The 19,088-nt window shown below is 33.4% G+C and overlaps 1 protein-coding gene across 3 annotated transcripts in view; it reads right to left on the bottom strand.

Moving 5' to 3' along the window:
* HERC2 (HECT and RLD domain containing E3 ubiquitin protein ligase 2) overlaps positions 1 to 19,088 on the bottom strand; it is a 213,766-nt gene that overhangs the window by 77,120 nt on the left and 117,558 nt on the right. For all 3 annotated transcript variants that reach the window (XM_051984643.1, XM_051984641.1, XM_051984642.1), the window contains exons 40-55: positions 18,876 to 19,023; positions 18,597 to 18,793; positions 18,124 to 18,354; positions 16,221 to 16,359; positions 14,090 to 14,233; positions 11,857 to 11,996; positions 5,600 to 5,858; positions 5,254 to 5,396; positions 4,398 to 4,496; positions 4,128 to 4,296; positions 3,901 to 4,026; positions 3,076 to 3,184; positions 2,601 to 2,740; positions 1,537 to 1,727; positions 516 to 621; positions 338 to 429 (exon numbers count right to left, since the gene is read on the bottom strand). In XM_051984643.1, the coding sequence (XP_051840603.1) occupies positions 338 to 429; positions 516 to 621; positions 1,537 to 1,727; positions 2,601 to 2,740; positions 3,076 to 3,184; positions 3,901 to 4,026; positions 4,128 to 4,296; positions 4,398 to 4,496; positions 5,254 to 5,396; positions 5,600 to 5,858; positions 11,857 to 11,996; positions 14,090 to 14,233; positions 16,221 to 16,359; positions 18,124 to 18,354; positions 18,597 to 18,793; positions 18,876 to 19,023 (2,433 nt within the window). The remainder of the gene's footprint in view (positions 1 to 337; positions 430 to 515; positions 622 to 1,536; positions 1,728 to 2,600; positions 2,741 to 3,075; positions 3,185 to 3,900; positions 4,027 to 4,127; positions 4,297 to 4,397; positions 4,497 to 5,253; positions 5,397 to 5,599; positions 5,859 to 11,856; positions 11,997 to 14,089; positions 14,234 to 16,220; positions 16,360 to 18,123; positions 18,355 to 18,596; positions 18,794 to 18,875; positions 19,024 to 19,088) is intronic.

The following is a 19,088-nucleotide window of genomic DNA, read 5'->3' as shown; positions in this document are numbered from 1 at the left end:
TCAATTTAGTCCACAAATATCTATTAAGCAGCTGCTAGGTACAAGGTGCTACACTCTTTACTGCCCTTTAAGAGATTTTTTGGTATTTTTTTTTTGAAACAACAACTTGAGAAAAGTTGTCAAGAGTTTTAAAAAAATTTCTTATGGAATTTTTTTCTCAAGATTACTTGAAAATTTACAACTGGAATATAACACAACCTAATCCTGAATCATCAAGAAAAAAATATATAAATGGAACAAGAGAGACTAGACACTGGTAGGGAACTGAAAGCATTAAACAATTTGAATGTCAAATTATGAAATACTAACTCCTTGGTTAACACTCCTTGGCACTTACCTCCGTGCAGTCACTTAGAAGAGGCACTGTGGTATCAGCTGGGTTAATATTGATTGTCTTTAGTTCAATTAAATTATTTAGGGAATTCCCACCTAAAAAACAAAATCAAGGAATTAGAGAAACAGATTTTATAATCTGAAAAAGAAAGTTTCTTTCCCCAGTAATTTGATTCAATTACCTGAAACTACAACTAGTGAAGGCATGTAGCTACTGTCAGCAGGATCTACTATCATTTTCAGTCTATGAACAAGAACATCTGGGAAAATCTCCAGTCGAATCCAATGCTTTAAAAAAAATTATCCTTAGTTAATAAATAGTCTAGACTTTTAAAAAATATTAATTCTAAAATATTTAGTCAGGTTTAATATGACAGGCTAGGCTATTTCTATACACTAATCTGAAAATAAGCTCAGTTTTACAGTCTTACAATTAGTTTATAAACTGGACATATTAATATTCAAATACAAAGAAAATCATTTCAAAGCTAAAAAATTATTTTTCTATTGCAGGTAAATATATAATTTCTTAAATTCTTACTATATGACAGGAAAATAGTACTGACCCTCAAGAAACTTACCTTCTAATAAAGAGGGGGGTGGGAGTGGGGAAGGGAGTCTCAAGGCAGAGGGAAAAGATAAGGCTGTTATCCAGGAAGTACAGAAGTTCAGAGTCAAACTGGGAGTAAAGTAAAATGATTGGGGTCCCTCATGAACTTCTGATCCTGGCCAAGGACCAACGAAAGTATCGTGAGAGAGTGGAAAAAACTGTTGGCAACATATATACATGTTGTCTACAAAAATGTAAGATCCATAACAGAAATTCTGGTTTCCTTTTTTTTGATAGCTGCATCCCAAGTGCCTGCTATAGTACATGGCACACAGTAAATAGGTATTTAAGAAATGCTTTTTCATTGATATACTTTCTTCATTGGTGAAAATTACATATACACACACATGCACACATATTTGAATTTATGCCCACAGTTCAATAGCTATGTCTTGGTAGAAAAATGGTCAATGCCATGAATATTTTTTCCAAATATGTTAAATAAGCATATTTATTCTAAAAAGAATACTATTATACGCTATTCTAATAGACTTTTCCAGACATTCTCAAAGTAAATACTCCTCCAAATCTATTTTGAAAACTTAAATTAACTGAAAAAGCAGAATTGTAATATACAATCTATTTCTATTTACCTTTCCTTGTGATCCAGATGACTGCCAACATGGTTCACTGCCATCAATCAAGCGAGAAGCCTGATTTACGGATGAGGACACATTTAAATTCTTAACAATTCTTGACCAATTATCCAAGAGCATTCCAGGCTGACTACTGTGGCAACGTTTTAGCTGTTTCCCAGAACGCCCACAAAATACAAGAGACTGACCTGCCCAACATAAAATGAATAGTCATGTACATAAATAGTATTATGTTGGGAATCATTGGATCTTAGAAAAATTTTATGTCTTATTTTGATGAATTTAATGTTCCCATATTCTCCAATTAAAAAGCAATAGCATCCCTATTCCTGTCACATTTCAATAGCAAAGATACACCATGGATGCCAACTAATTTCTCAGGTTTTTATAATCACTACAGCTATATAAACCACATGGTTCCAAGCCAAAAAGGATAAGTTCAAGATGGCAAGTACAGAAATAACGTGTGCTTTCTCAAAAAAAGGAGAAAATTGCAAAACTATTTTGTTAAAATAAAGAACTGTAAATACTCAAGTACCTATAAATTACAGGTAATAATTCATTCTTGAAAAAAGTGTTAAAAATTCCAAAGGTTCTCTTCACTATCTAGTCACACACTCTCATATTAAGAGAAATTGAGTTACTTGCCCAATGACATACAATTACTACAGGGAAATTGGAGATTGGAGATTAGACCCAGATTTTTTTCAGATTCCCTGTCTCATGATCTTTACAGGATCCTACACAATTCAACCTATTTTGACTGCTATATATAATTAAGTATATAAATAAAAGTACATATAAGTACAGTATCTCCCAGTTCCCTTTCACATTGTTGAATCTTAGAACAAAAGAGCAACTTTAAAGATGAACCATGAATTATTTATATTAATTTTTTTAATTTAAATTTCTGAGAACAAACATGAGGTAATTTGATAAAAGCTAAATCTTCTTATTTCCTCAATAATTCTGCATTTTTCAAATAGTCAATGAATACTAGTTGAGGTATTTATTTTCATACTAGCTGGAAGAAAACATACAGATTCTCTCACTTGACATACCTGGTTCATTTATTCTGCCAAAACTATGTCTAGTATTATGCTTCTTGGTTTTAAAACAGGTCTCACAAAAGTCAAAATCATCACAACTTCTGCATTTGAAACGAGGACCATTGATAGGAAACATTTGGCAGCCATCACACCTAACAATTTGAAAATATATGACAAATTTAATAATTTAAAAGATGACAAATGAATACATAAAAGCTTTCTCAATTTGCTATAAAAAAGTAGGCTCGATCTATAATCCATGGATCACCAAGAGAGAGATTTCAGGACATCTAACAACTTGGGATCTTTAGTTTCCTTTGCAATCTTCAATTTTATGCATTTGAAAACATTCTGTGAAGCTGCTATTTGTCAGCTTCACCAAAATAACAACACAGTTTAAGCCACAAAAAAAGTTCTACCTTTATAAAAGCTCAACTAATGTTCCACAATGTAATGTTCTTCAGAATGTAAGAAAATCAAAACGTACGTAACTCCAGGATGAATACTAGGCACCAATTCCATTTCTGATAATAATCCCGTCCAATGAGACTGCTGAGGAAAATCCACAATGACATCTTTTCCATTGGCACTAAAAGCTAAAACATACAGAAATTTCTTGGTGGGGGAAATGAAATATTTATCAGTTACCAAAAAGACGAAGAAACTATAACTTTGCTTATAAAATATTTTTAATATACACATGTACTTAAAAGTGACTGTCCATCATTAATACCTAAGAAATAACCCTGCTACCACCAACAGCAAAAGTAATTTACTATATAAAAATATAAACTAAAAACAAAATCTTTGCACTGTCACCTTCAGTCTTAGAATGTCTAAAATGATCTTATTCCTAAAAGCAACAAAATGTACAATACTTTTAAGAACTTCTGAAAGAAAAAAAGAATGAAAAATGAAAAAGGTAAGTAATTTAGTATTCTATCTTGAGAACAAAACACTTATGGAACTCAAAATTTAAAAGGGAAAAATATATTAACATTTTAAAATTTCTCTGATCTTCTTTAATAATTTCACATTACTAAAAGTCTTCAAAATCTCAGATCAGTAGTCTATGGGTAATTACTGCTATTGCTAAAGAATGAAATGGAACATTAGTACAACCAATTGACTAATCCAGTTATAATACAAATTTCTAATTACCAAAACAGCATCCAGATTTTATAACACATAAAAAAACTTGTAAAGTATTTTAATACTTAGCACTTTGGGATCATGGATTTTTCTAGACATAAAACATGGTATGAAATGATAAAAAATTATTTTGTATATTGTTCAAATGGATATACATTACCTTTCACAACTCCCACACTTCTATGAGTAACTGATCCCCATTTGTATTTTGGTGTGGTTACTGATGTTTTCACCCTAACTTTATCACCAATCTTGATATGGGAAGGAGAACTCTGTGGTGGGAAACCTAAGAATTTCAACCAAACAAACATACTTTATATTTATTTCTAAAAATATTTTTCTTCATATTAAAATACATCAAGAGAATTTACTGAAAACTGCCCTTACCTATAAGTTCAACATGGATATACCTAACCCAATAGGTACTCCCCTTTTGTTGCCAATCACACTGCACATTGAGGTCGTGTAATCCATCTCTGTCCAATTTAATCACTTTACCTATATCTCCTTCACAAACTTCTTCATATGTTCTGCAGCACCTAACCATCATTCCTACCTAAATTAAAATCAAGAGAGCATATCCAGTCATAGCTATAAGAACTGAATGATTCATACAAGCCAATATCTAATAATCTGGTGCCTAAAAATACTACTCACCTGAATGTTTTCTCTAACATATACTGCATAGTCATCATTACTTAAGAAATCAGCTCGTTTTTTATAAGTGTGACTCTCCGTTACAACAGCACAACTAGACTAAAACAAAACCAAAAAAAATTTTTTTAAAGTATTTAAACCTAAATAAAATCACATTTACACTTTGACACTGTTGATATTATTTCCAGAAACAAATCTAGGAAACTGCAAATATTCAAAACTTCTGCATCAATCTCAAAATAATTAAGATTAAGCCATCCAAAAAAAAAAAAAATTAGGACAATATTCATTTCAACATATTGAATACCAAATGCCAGAAAATATATCTTCGTGCCTTTTATTTCTCATTAGACAGTACTAAAGAAGTCACTCCCATTTAGACAAGAAAAACAACAATCAAAATATTTATTGATTTACTACTATAGACCCATCATCTTAATAAATGCTATGACAAAACCAAAACCAAAGACTTTTTCACTCTTCTCAAGGGTGAGTCTAATTGGGAAGAAAAGTCTAACATGAACAAAATAATTAGTTAACACAAAACAACTTGTGTTTTGCATTAAACTCTATTACTTGTGTTTTGCAAGTTTAAGTCATCCAAATCATACTTAAAATTAATTACTTATTCAACTTTTAATAAAGATTTTGGAATCAGAGATCCTAAACTGCAAAATTTCTGAGAGGCTGATTATCTCTTCTAATACATTTTACAAATAAGCAAAATGAGGCTGAAAGAAGATTTGCCCACAATCTTGCCAATAGTAAACAGAAAGGCTGGGTTTCAAATCCATGTCCACTAACTCCAAATAAAGGAGTCTTCCACCTATAACACATTGTCTCTTCACATACTAACCACAGGGTAAGATACTTCAGTCTCTTCTACATCTTCCACTATTTCATCATCAGAGTATTCATCAGAGACTGTATCAGCATCTGAGAGATCAGTAATTTGGACATCAGGATGATCCAGCAACCAACCAACCAAGGCTTCAACACCTTAAAAAAAAGAGCATATATATATATATATATATATATATATATATTATTAGTTCATGTAAACTTCATGTTTTATTGTATTAACAAGAATTAAGAACAGCTGCTATCATTATACTGTCAATTAAACTTAATTCTATATATAATGGAAAGGCACAATATATTTAAGCATATGAATAAAATGGGTCGTCTTGAAAATGCAATACCTGGTAACCCCGAAGCACTCCCAGTAAGAGACTTTAATGCAAATTCAATGTTTTTCCTCGGAAATCCCATTTCCATGAGCTGTACTACAATAGGCAAAGCAGGGAGAGGAGACTGCTTTCGCTTTTTCACTTTTACAGATCGAATATGCTGGACTGTGACAGGTGTGGTGGCCTCACTAGAGCTACATTCTTCAAACACTGGAGTTGATGGATGAGTAGACTCCACAGCTAGACACTGGCATACAGCCAAAGCAGCAGCCTATCCAAAGGGGGAAAAAACCCACAATTTTGTATAAACATCTTAAGAAATGAATACTATAAAGTCATAAATTATGAAAACAATGATAAATTTATACATAATTGCTGTTATCTCTGAGAGTCATGAAATACAATATATTATAAAACAATTTTGCAGGCCAAGAGAACACAGAAGGTCAGCAAAAAACCAGCAGCAGGCTTTGGGGACAACAGAATTAGTGAAAGCAATAGCTTCTAGAGCTCTCAGCAGCGCACAAATAGTAATGAGACTGGTCAGATGGTCAGTAGATTACAGGAGTCTCTTTGCTGTTATAGGACTCTATTGTATCCAGAGTGAAGAGGAACACTAGCACATCAAAGTTTACAGACATAAGGAAGCGGACATCCTGGTCACAGATCCAGGGTACAAAAAAGTGCTTGTGGTCCCTCACAGACTAAAGCACAGTTCAGGGGAGTAGTAATTACACATTTCTTCTTAGATCACACCATCCTGGAAAGACTGAAAACTTACATTTTCCCAGAACTTGCTTTGAAAATATCCACACAAAAAATCTGAAGCTTGAGGCAGTGCCCCCTCTACCCTGGGAGCAGAGCCCAACTTTGCCATAAAGTTAAAAGTCAAAAAATAAGCTGCAAAAAGGAGTAAACAACAATCACAACCACCACCACCACCAGCACACAGAAAGTTACAATAGCCATATAGAAGATACTGGTACATCAAATGTCTCAAAGAAAGAGTGAATTGGTCTCAGGCCTCCAAAAAATTCCTGGAAGAGCTCAAAAAGGATTTTAAAAATCAAATAGAGGAAGGAGAGAAAAACTTGGGGGAAAAATGAAAGCAAGAAAATCATGAAAAGAGTCAACAGTTCAGGAAAGAAAATACTAAAGAAAACAGTATCTTAAAAAATAGAATAGGTCAAATAGTAAAATAGCACCAAAATCCACTAAAAAGACCACCTCTTTAAAAAGCACAACTTGCCAAAAGGAAATACATATATTTTAAAATGGGGGGAGGATGTGTGTGTGTGTGTGTGTGTGTGTGTGTGTGTGTTTGTGTGTGTGTGTAATTAAAAACACAAACACTAATTCACTGAAAAAAAAAAGAACTCCTTAAAAAGGAGAATTGGCCAAATGGAAAAGAAGATATAAAAGTTCACTGAAGAAAACAATTCCTTAAAAATGAGAATTGGACCTGGCCATCTTCAGCAATGAAATGATCCAAATCAGTTCCAATGGAGCAGTAATGAACTGAACCAGCTATACCCAGCGAAAAAACTCTGGGAGATGACTAAGAACCAATACAATGAATTCCCAATCCCTATATTTTTGCCTGCCTGCATTTTGGATTTCCTTCACAAGCTAATTGTACAATATTTCAGAGTTTGATTCTTTTTGTACAGCAAAATAACGGTTTGGTTATATATACTTATTGTGTATCTAATTTATACTTTAATATATTTAATAACTTCTGGTCATCCTGCCATCTAGGGGAGGGGGTGGGGGAAAGAAGGGGAAAAATTGGAACAAAAGGTTTGGCAATTGTCAATGCTGTAAAATTACCCATCCATATAACTTGTAAATAAAAAGCTATTAAAGAAAAGAAAAGAAATTAGAACTGAACAAATGGATGTTAAATGTTTTCATGAGATATCAAGAAACAATCAAATAAAATCAAAAGAAGGAAAAAAAAATCAAAAGAAAAGTAACAATCAAAACAACCTAAGATTGAACAGATGCTACAGAATCAGAGTTTGGGAATAATTATTATATTTCAGAAGGCAAAGGAGCTATGATAACAACCAAGATACAACTATAATCTTCCAAAGGTAAAAATGGAAATTCAATGAAATAAAAGACTTTCAAGTATTATTGATGAAAAGAACAGAGCAGAAAAGAAAATCTGCCTTTCAAATACAAGCATCATGAGAATCATAAAGAGGGAAACAAGAAAAAAAATCAGAAGGGATTCAATAAGTTTAAATTATTGACATTCCTAACATGGGAAAATGATGCTTATATTTCCTAAAAGTTTTCTCATTATTGAAGCAGCAAGGAGAATAGATAGAGCACATTTAAGTGAATTATGATGGGATGATATCTAATAAAAAAATAAAAATAAGGGGTTAGAGAAAGAGGAATGCCATAGGAAAAGAAAGGGAGAGTTAGAATGGGATAAATTATCTCACCTAAAGGAGGGGTAAGATAGGGAAAGTACTTGCCTTTTACTCATCAAAATTGGCTTAAAGAGGGAATAACATTGCCCACTCAATATATGATATAGAAATCTATCTTACCCTATAGGAAAGTTGGAAGGGAATGGAATTAAGGGGGAAAAAAAAAAAGGTGAGCAGGGAAAAGGCTTATAGAATAGAGAATAGAAGGGAAAGCAGTAGAAAGAAGCAAAACATTTTTTGAAGATGAACAAGATGAAAAGAGAGAGAGGAAGAGGAAGAAGAGGAAGAAGAGGAAGAGGAGGAGAAGGAAGAAGAGGAAGAGGAGGAAGAGGAAGAAGAAGAAGAGGAAGAGGAGGAAGAGGAAGAAGAGGAAGAGAGGAAGAAGAAGAAGAAGAAGAGGGGGAGAAGGAGGGGGAGGAGGAGGAGGAAGAGGAAGAGGAGGAGAAGGAAAAAGAGGAAGAGGAAGAGAAGAAGAGAAGAGGAAGAGGAGAAGAAGAGGAAGAAGAGGAAGAGAGGAAGAAGAAGAAGAAGAAGAGGGGGAGAAGGAGGGGGAGAAGGAGGAGGAGGAGGGAAGAGGAAGAGGAGGAGAAGGAAAAAGAGGAAGAGGAAGAGGAAGAAGAAGAAGAAGAAGAAGAAGGAAGAAGAAGAAGAAGAAGAAGAGAGAAGAAGAAGAAGAAGAAGAGAGAAGAAGAAGAGGAAGAAGAAGAAGAAGAAGAAGAAGAAGAAGAAGAAGAAGAAGAAGAGAAGAAGAAGAAGAAGAGAAGAAGAAGAAGAAGAAGAAGAAGAAGAAGAAGAAGAAGAAGAGAAGAAGAAGAAGAAGAAGAAGAAGAAGAAGAGAAGAAGAAGAAGAAGAAGAAGAAGAAGAAGGAAGAAGAAGAAGAAGAAGAAGAAGAAGAAGAAAGAAGAAGAAGAGAGAAGAAGAAGAAGAAGAAGAAGAAGAAGAAGAAGAAGAAGAAGAAGAAGAAGAAGAAGAAGAAGAAGAAGAAGAAGAAGAAGAAGAAGAAGAAGAAGAAGAAGAAGAAGAAGAAGAGAAGAAGAAGAAAGAAGAAGAAGAAGAAGAAGAAGAAGAAGAAAAATGTGGGAAGAATAGGATGAAGAGAAATACACAGTAACCCTAACTGTGAAGTTTATAGAAAATATCTCTGAAAATATCTGAAAATATCTAAAAATATCTCATTTCTCAAATATAGAGAGAAGTCAGTAAAATTTACAAAAATAACAGCCAATCCCTAATTGATATATGATTAAAGGATATAAACAGTTATGAATAGGCAGTTTTCAGTCAAAGGAATCAAAATTATTTATGAAATATGAAAAAATGCCCTACAACACTACTGATAAGAGAAATGAAAACTAAAAGGTACCATATCTCATATCCATCGGCTTGACTAATATAATAAAGGAATTGACAAACGTTAGAGGAGATGTGGAAAATCTGAGACACTAATGCACTGTTAGTGGAGTTCTGAATTGATTTAACCACTGAAAGATTCATCTGCCGTCAAATCTGGCCTCACATACTTTCTAACTAGGTGACCCTAGTTAAGTGACTTAGCCCCGTTTGCCTCAATTCCTTAATACCATGGAAAATATTACCATTTTCCTGTCGCCATACCTCCTCCTATGTAATCTGTTATAATCTGCTGCCAAATACTATTCAGTATATCTTCACAACATTTTTCATGAGTGCCTTTTTTTTCTGATATTGTCACCACTCCGGTGCAGCTTTCATCTGAGATTACTGCATGAACATTATGGTTATTCTCCCTGCCCATTATTTCACTCAATATCAAATTGCTCTTCCTAAAGTGAAGGTCTATTATGTCAGAACTCAATTCAATAAACTCCAGTGTCAAGTTCAAATACAAAATTCTCTATTTAGTTTTTAAAGACTTTCCTATGTTTCAAGTGTTCTCACATATTACTCTGCTAACATATTTTTGAGTCAAAGTCCCAGGTTTCTTTTCTATTCTTCCCACAAGATACTATCCTGACTCTATATATGATTTTCAGTAGTTGTCCCATGTTTGGAATTCTATCTTCATTTTGTCTCTGCTTTGCTTCAGATCCAAGGAAAAATACCATCTTCTGAAGAAAGCTCTTTTACAGCTAATGCCATCTCTCTAATGACCATCTTATTTGTACCCTCCTTTGTAAGCTCCTTGAAAGAGCAGGGACTGGGTTTTTTTTTTTTTTTTTTTGCTTTTCTTTGTATGCCTACCATTAACATAGCACCTGGCACATTGCAGGCGTTTAAAAAATGTCTGCTGACTTGACTCTGAAAAGGACTTGGATGATATCTAATAAAGTATTTAAAATCATCAAACAAAAATTTCCTGGCCTTAAATCCATCAAAAGGGGAAAAATATATAAATATCTCACCAAGCAATATATCTAATGATAATAGATACCTTTAAACTTTTTAATAATATAAACTGTTAAGACCTATCAAGTGGTCCCCTGAATTTGTCTGGTTGAGTTGCCATATTTTCCAGAAACACTAGACCCAGAGCATGCAGGAGGCTCTGAATGTGTTAAGGATAAAGGTCCCATCCCTTACATAATTTGTATCTCAAACTGGACTCCCTGTATGTCCCTGGCAGTCAAGACAGACACACATCAGTCTGTGCCAGGCTGGACAATTTGCTAGAAAACTTGAGACCTTGTGGATATGCTGACCATTCTGTTTACATAATTTAGTAGTTCTCAAGGGAAAAGAATGCAGGTTTTACCAGGACCTTGTGCTTCCACTTCAGGAGATGTTTTATTCTTTTCCAGCCTTTATTGCACCTTTCCCCCTTCTCGCCACACCCATTCCTGATATCATCCACATAAATATTCATTTCTCTTGTAAATAAACTTGATTCTTTCCCTATCTCTCTAGATTCCACCCTCTCCCTCTGTGCATATTGGTAATCATATTCATAATCATCAAATGCTCTCCACAAAGTAATATAAATTTTGGTTGTTGAAACCTCACAAGCTGACTTTAACCCAAATTACTCTGCCTCTCATTGACTGGCCAAGAATAGATAAAAGCCCAAGTCTCACCTGGCCACTGGATTCTAAGGGCTCAGAGTGAGTGTAAATAGCAATTGCTTCTGTTTAGCCAGATATCCCAAGGGTCTTCCCTTCTCGGACTGTTTTTTTTTTTTGGTTTTTTTTTTTTTGACCAGGTAAAAGAGGCTTTGCTTCATTTCTTACCTACTTTTAATCACTAAATGATTATCACCTCAGATAAACTGAGATCTGGGAAAAAACTAAGTTTAAAAAAAGCTAAGATCTCCCACTACATCCAGGGCCTTCTCCAGTATTTCTAATATAGAACTTTCTAGAGGAACCAGATGGCTCCAGGAAGAGAGTAAGACTGGCGATTTTTGCACAGCCCTCACTCACTTAAATCCAATTCACTTGTAAAATCATGAATCCCCTTTCTGAGATCAAGGTCCTCTTGGAGAAAGAAAGACAAACAACAATAAAACCTGGTTTTCACCTAAGTTTCATGACATTGTGATTGTTGACAAATGATAGCAGCAATGGGACAGAAACAAAATGATATGATGTTTTTTATTTTTAAACTGCTCTAAGTATTGCATAGTAATACTATGTATAAATTTCTAATGCTGAAATAAAACTGTTATTTTCTTAAAAACACAGATGAAAATGCTATTGAATCTCTCATTTTTTCAAGCTAGATATACAAAGTTTCAGTGTATCATGAAACACTATGACCTTAGATTACCAAAAAATGTACACTGTGAAGAAATAGCTTCATTTTCTTTTTAATATACTATAATAAAAATTAATCAGGTTGCATAATTATACCTCAAGTTCCTGTTTGTCAAATATTGCCTTTACAGGTGATGGCTGTGTGGCAGATGTCAACAACTGCTGTAAGAGGATCATTGGAGGTTGAGGTCCTTCAGGAGACATATCTCCAATATCAGGGGATGCTGTACCATCATCTGCATTTTAAAGCACATCATAGATATTAATAGAATAATAAATGTTCTCCAAATGAAATTCTGCTAAATATGAAACATACATTCACATAACCATAGAATATAAACATTGTCACATTGTCATTGAACTATGAATAGAAACTAATCTATTTTTTGAGAAGGATGTACAACTAAAAATACAAAGAATATGGATATATGTAAAATATCATATACTACTGGAGAGAAATCTTTTTATTCACTGATATGTCTAAATTTTCCTATCTTTTTCCAAAATACTGATACTCCCAAGATTCTTTTCTCACTGATCTTTTCTCTTCTACTCTCATCACTTCCACTAGGAGGGATAGGAAGAGAATACCTCCCAAATCTGAATCTCTGGTTTTTAATCTCGACTAAATTCTAGTCCTTTATTTCCAAATGCTTGCTAGAAGCAACTGAAACATTTCAAAAGTAATATCTCAAAGTCAGCATTTTATCCCTCTAGTGTGATGCATGAAAACAGCACTGATCGCCAGGAATCTGAAAATTTCAATCATCCTTTTTCTCCCTCTATTTTCCCAATATAATAGCCAAGAGCAAAATGTTACCTTTTTTATCTTCTCAAAACCTCTCTCATATTCACCTTCACCCTTTAAGATTCTCTTTGTTTCCTTCAAAGTTCAATTCAATTGGAACCTGCTAAATAAGGTCTTTCCTGATCCCCAAAAGATGGTCTTCTGTATATTTATTTTGTAAATACTTACACATCATATACAACATCAATATATATGACATACACATCAATACAACATGTCGTACATGTTGTCTTCCTCTATAAAATGTAAGAACATTAAGTATGTTAAGTCGAGTCAATAAGCATGTATTGGGTGTCTACTATGTGTGAAACTGCACTGGGAAAAGAGAAATTGATTTCTGTTTCTAGTGCTATACAACATTACTCCAAGTTCTCATGGGCAACTAGACTAATTAATATTTCCATTAAGTGGTTTCCCAACATATAATCACTCTCTTTCCATGACAATTTACTTTATACAAAGCCCTGTCAAAATAATTTTCCCAAAGACAGGCCAATCATGTGATTCCCAAACAAAGTATTCAACTGACCATATCAAATACTTCTTAGCTTGGCATTCAAAGTTCTTTTATGATCCTAAGTCCCCACATCTCATCACCTATTTTCCTGCACATTTATTAGCTACAACCAATCTAAATTACCTCATTTCCTAAACTTGTCATGTACTTTTCTGATTCCATACCTTTCTACCTCTATCATGTCCTTTCCTCTACTTTCTGTTGAAATGACAACTATTCCTAAAGGGCCAGCTCAAAACTTACTTGTACCATGAAAATTTCTAAGTCTTCTACCAGTTAGAAATTACTTACTCCTCAGCTAAAATTTCATGGTATCTCAAATAAAAATATATGTAAAGTGCTTTGCAAATTTTAAAGTACTATATATGTTTCATCTATTATTACTCACATCTTTCTGCTGACAATTCTTATGTCATTTAATTTCTTGCAATATGAGATAGGTAATATAGTAGAGGAATAACTAGATATTTGAAGAACTGGGTTCAAATCTCAGTTTTGTCACTCAATGATATGTGACATTGGAAGAGTCATTTAAACCTTTTTAAGTCTTCATTTCCTCATTTGTAAAATACAATAGTTGGACTAATTAAAGTTTAATAGTTCTTTCAACTTTAAGCAAGTCTTACCCATCCAAACAGAAAATTCTTCAAAGATTGTCTTACATCTTTGTTTCCTTTATGTTAACTGGCACAATGCCATTATTATTAATTAATAAAGCCTGAATGAAAATTTAAAGTTCTTAACAGGAGATATTCTCTCAGTACTTCAACAGGAAGAGAACCTTAGGTGTTTTACACTATTATCAGCACTTAGCACAATATCTAGCACATAGTACCCACTAAAAATAAACAATCAATGACTTCTTACTTCTGCTTTAGATCCAAATCTGTCATTCTCAAGTTATTAAAAAGAAAAAGTTTCTCTGGCTAATTTTCATGAAATAAAAAAAGCTGTGAGAAAAAGATGCATATTAAATTTTCAGAAAAGATCTGAAAATAAGATACCTGTAGAGAGAACTCCATTCTCCTGTAAAGCTGGTTGAGATAAGATCTGCCTCAGTTTATCCTGATGGGAAAGCAATGCTCGACCTGCTTTCAATATGTATAATTTCAATTGTTGGCATCTTAGCAAATCCAAGTCTACTTGTCCTATAGAAAAGAAGAATCATCATCAAAGTACGAGATACTACATTAAAAACTTCACAAATGATAACACATTTGGGAGAAAGGCATTCCAGTAACCTTATAAACACAAAATTAATTTGATCTCTCCATTTACAATACTGAAAAAAATATGCAAAATACAAAAGTCTAACACTCCCCCAAGCAGAGACATGTAGCTACCATATAGGAGGAAAGTAGAGGGGTTCTACAGTAGCAATTTCCCTCAGAATCTGCCTTGGTCTCAGCCTCTCTCTACTTGTGTTATCTTGGAGGAGGTTACTCCAATCTCCCTGGGAAAGTTTCCTCATGTGCAAAATGAGAGGCAAGAAAGCCTCTAAGGGCCCTTTCAGATGATCCTAGGAGCAAAAGTCTAAGGAAAGCTGGCACCACTGCCAAGTGACTAAATTAAGATATTTTGCTACTCTCTCCCAATACCTCAAGGAGAGAAACTTTGCATTTTGCCAAAAGACCCAGGTATTTTTAGAGCCCTAAGTCTTCAGAAGAAAGTGAAATACAGAAATTAAGTGGATAAAGAGTTACGTTTATAGGCCAACAGACAATTATTAGTCAGCATTATGACTCCATGGCTCTTCTCACATTGATGTGCAAGCTTCTAGTTTAGGAATAATTTCTATGCCCAGAAAATCCATGCCAAAGCACTTTTTTTTTTCCTTTATGTTTGCTACTGCAGAAAAATGATTCTCGTAAGTCAGCTATGTTCTTTATAAAGCAAATTAGAATCATCCTATCACAGAATAAAGTCCTAATCTGATTATTTTTACAGAAAAGCTCTATGTTCCTCAATTATAATTGAGAATTTTTTTTCTCTTTAGTATAAAAAAATTTTATACAAAGCAAGCTCTTTGAATCACTTTGCACTAAGTATATTGAAAGAAACCTTCTAAAAGATAAAATGAAAGTATGGTACCCTATTAATTGCTTACTCACATCTGTATGTCCTCCATTACTTTAATTCATCAAACTATACCTATTTGATTATTCTAGATTTTATTTTAAGTAAAACCCATATTTAATAAAAGATCTATGTTCAATTTAGATTCAATAGTGGAAAAATTCTCCTGCAGAATCTAATCATAAGAGCATCAATTTAGAGCTAAACAACTGTCAAGTCCAGCATATTCATTTTTTAAAAGACACCAAAGCAAACAGAATTCACTAAACTTGCCAAGAGTCATACAACTATAATAAGGGTCTGAGGTAGGATCTCCACTCAGGTCTTCCCAGTTCCAAGTTCACTAAGTTCTCTTCATATTATGTTCTGATGTAAGTTTATCCCATTCTGCAATTCATTTAATTCTACGGACAGGGATTTCTGAAAGCTAAAAATATGTTTGACTCATTTTACCTCCCCCTTAACATCCATGCACCCAGATAAGGATTTGTTTCTAATTTAAGATTCAAGAGCTCTTTTCCGATTTGATTCAGAAACCTAAAGATAAAATAATTGAGAGCCCATCATTAAAAATCCAGTTGTATGGCGATTTCTGCCCAACATCTTTTTTTTAAGAGGTAGGGAAAAGAGATACAAAGAAAAATGTGCCTTTTGAAGCCCGAATGACATAAATAATAGGTCAAGTTTTTAACTACAAATGTTAAAGCCAAACAAAATTGTTAGTCCTTTGCTACTCTGAGTAAAGACTATGTGCAACTCTTAGTCTAAAGCACATCATAATATGATTTATTGGCACTGTCTAATTCATAAAAATTCATTATCACAAATCACAGTCATGAGCCAAATAATTAACCAGTAAAGGTTATTGGTCATAATGAAAAGATCTGGTTTGGAGAGGAAGAAAAGGGGAAGGAGGAAGTTTATCTTTACTTCCAAATTTCTCTTTCATGCATATCACCCTTTCCTTGATTTAGCTTACACTGACAGAGTATTCCCAACTAAAGCTGTTCAATCAACATCTGTTTTGATCTTTTGAAATTAAAGAGAAAATATACTAACCTGTGAGGGCTTGATTAGTAGATTTCTTAATTCTGTGTTTTTCTAATTTGCTCCCTGCCAAGTTGACCAATTGAGCCCAGACAGAGAGCATAGATTCCGTGAATGGTAAGTTGTTCACATTAAATGCCATAACTGGAAGCTGAAAATAAAGATAATAATCTTCAAAATTGTGAAATGTTTTAAAAGAATATAGTGTCTATCATTTAAAAATCTTCATTCACATTTGTATTTTACTGATGACCCTTTAGATCTTATTTAGGATCATAAACATAGAACAGAAAAAACTCTGAAGGCCATCCAATTCTAGAGATATTGTGACTTGCATTAAACCTTGGTCTATTAACTCCAAAATCAGTACCAGTCTTATGCTCTGTCCTAGATCTTAACTAAGGATGACTAATATGAGAACAAATCAACTTTAATTTGTTGACTAATTAATTTAATCATTAAATTTGATAATTTAATGAAACCTCAACTTTAATTTATATTATAACATTTTATGCTATGTTATGCTATTTTAATATTATTTTAAAAAATGCATTTAAACTGTGTTTTTAATTTCTGAATATACATAAACACTGTATTTTATTCTGCAAGAAAATTAAAGCTGTAAAGTTAAAGTTAATAGTAGAACTAAAATTATAACGAGTAAAATCTGCTAATTTTAAATCAGTAAACTAGGCTTCAATTCTTGGGTTAGGGAAGAATTCTGTATTAGTCTAATATAGAGATGGTTAATGAACCCTTAAAGGAAGCAAGTCTCACACAAATAAAATAGTTTTATTAAAACTAAAATCAAGATTAACCTCATTTTCTTTTCTAGACAGAGGTTTTAACTTTGTTAAAACCAGCAGAACAGGAAAATATTGAAGATAAAATTTACCTAGATTTTATCCAAGTTTTGATGAAATTCAATCTTTAATATGATTCTTGTATTTAAGCTAAAAAGTGACAGGCTACATCAGTAATATAAAACTCAAAAAGGAAAAGATATCTGTTGGCTGTATATTGACTTAAAAAACTAAAAAGTTACATTATTTATGTTTTTATTTTTGTTTTGCTAAAATATTTTCCAATAATATTTTAATCTGCTTTGGGCTATATTCCAGAACTCTGCAGGATCTAAATTTGACAACTCTGGGACAGATGAACATAGAATTAGCTGAATTCAAAATAGTTTAAACAATCAGATCCAAAAAGAAGTGACAGTCTTAACAGACTACAAACTCAACATGAGTAAACAGCATGATACAAAAACACCAAATAAGTTAATAAGTTTTTAAGTTGCCTTAAGAGAATTTTACTATATACTGTAGGAACAGAGAGGTGTTCTGTTGTAATCTACCCTAATCACAAGACAATCTGGAATAATGCCTTCAGTTCTACATGTCATATTTCAAAATTGTGAGACTAAGACCTCACAAGGACAACTAGGATAGCAAAAATCTCAATTTTACCACCACATAAGAATCTGGACTCATTTAAGACAAAAGAAGATTTAATAAAAACAGGTCTTCAAATATTTAAAGGGTTGCCAAGTATCAGTGAGATTAGACATATTCAGTTTGACCCTAGAAGATAGCACTAGGAACAGTGGGTGGAAATTACAAAGGTAGACACAGATTCCAGTTTAATTCCTACACTAGAGCTATTCAGACACAGAACAGATTGAGTCAAATACTAAAACATCCCTTCTCTTTAAGTCTTTAGCCAAAAGCTAGACTATCATCATGTGCATTGCAGAAAAAAAGGATTTTTCATTAGACATAGATGGGACTGGATGGCCTTTGAGGTCGCTTTCCACATCTGAGATCCTATTTTCTAATTCCTAGCATTAGATCACATTTTTGTGCTGTAATTTTTCTACATATGCAACAGTGAAAAATCTACAAAGCGCACCTACCGGTTTTAGCTGACTCAATGGACAAACTCTACATATTCGCATATCACAGAACTGGACTGTGATTTTGCCTTTAGGAGTGATGCGTGTCACTGTGCCTTCTCCAAATTCATCATGTACCACTTGGCCACCCAGCCTCAATCGACTATCTATTCCACCAATTACAGCTAGCACTGCCATTAGGCCATCAACTTCAGGATTCTCAGAATCAGGAAAGTAATCTTCTAACACAGCCTAATATGAAACAAATACAAATAAACCATAAGCAGAAAAATCAACATTTTTATCTATGTTTTATAAAAATAGTCACAATAAAGCGGCTTTAATAAAAAAAAAATTGCTTTCTAAAATACAAGAGTTAATCCAATTAAATTAAAATGCCTCTGAGTCAATAATACATTTTAAAAGTTAATTTTTTTTAATTAAAAGTATTCTAGAAAGAAAAAAATGAGCTTATTTTAAAACGTGGAAACTACCCCTTCCGACTGTTTTCCTGCAAAGATGTGGGTGATGGAGTTTAGCTGAGAGTTGATGTACTTGTTTATGAGTCCATTCCACTGGCTCAGTGAATGCAGAGTCCTTAGCAGGGCCACTATCTCCTCTGCCAAAGTACTACTATGGGTTGCAGTCAAAGATGCCTGGGGTCTGGACTTCCTCCTTCTCAGAGTTGATTCTGAAATAAAAAATAGAGTAAAAGCTTAAAAGTGAATTTATAATTCATCTAATTAATCAAATAATGTAAAAAGCCACTCTACCTCTGAGCAAAGGTATGTCTGAAGAGCATGTACTAAGTAGACTGCCCAAGAAGCCAAAAAGTTTTTCCACAAGAAACTTCATATCTCTTGATCTTTCTGTTTTGTCCCAAGATGGAAGTACAGCTTGCAGTAAATGTACTGCTAAGATCTAATGAAAACATAATTATGATCAATCATTTTCCAGTCAATGTATAATACCCAACCATTTTTTCT

The sequence above is a fragment of the Antechinus flavipes genome, chromosome 3 (assembly GCF_016432865.1).
Source record: "Antechinus flavipes isolate AdamAnt ecotype Samford, QLD, Australia chromosome 3, AdamAnt_v2, whole genome shotgun sequence".
In the NCBI taxonomy this organism is placed as follows: domain Eukaryota; kingdom Metazoa; phylum Chordata; class Mammalia; order Dasyuromorphia; family Dasyuridae; genus Antechinus; species Antechinus flavipes.
Note: the sequence above shows the minus strand (reverse complement) of the source record. Positions and strands in the feature narration are given on the sequence as shown.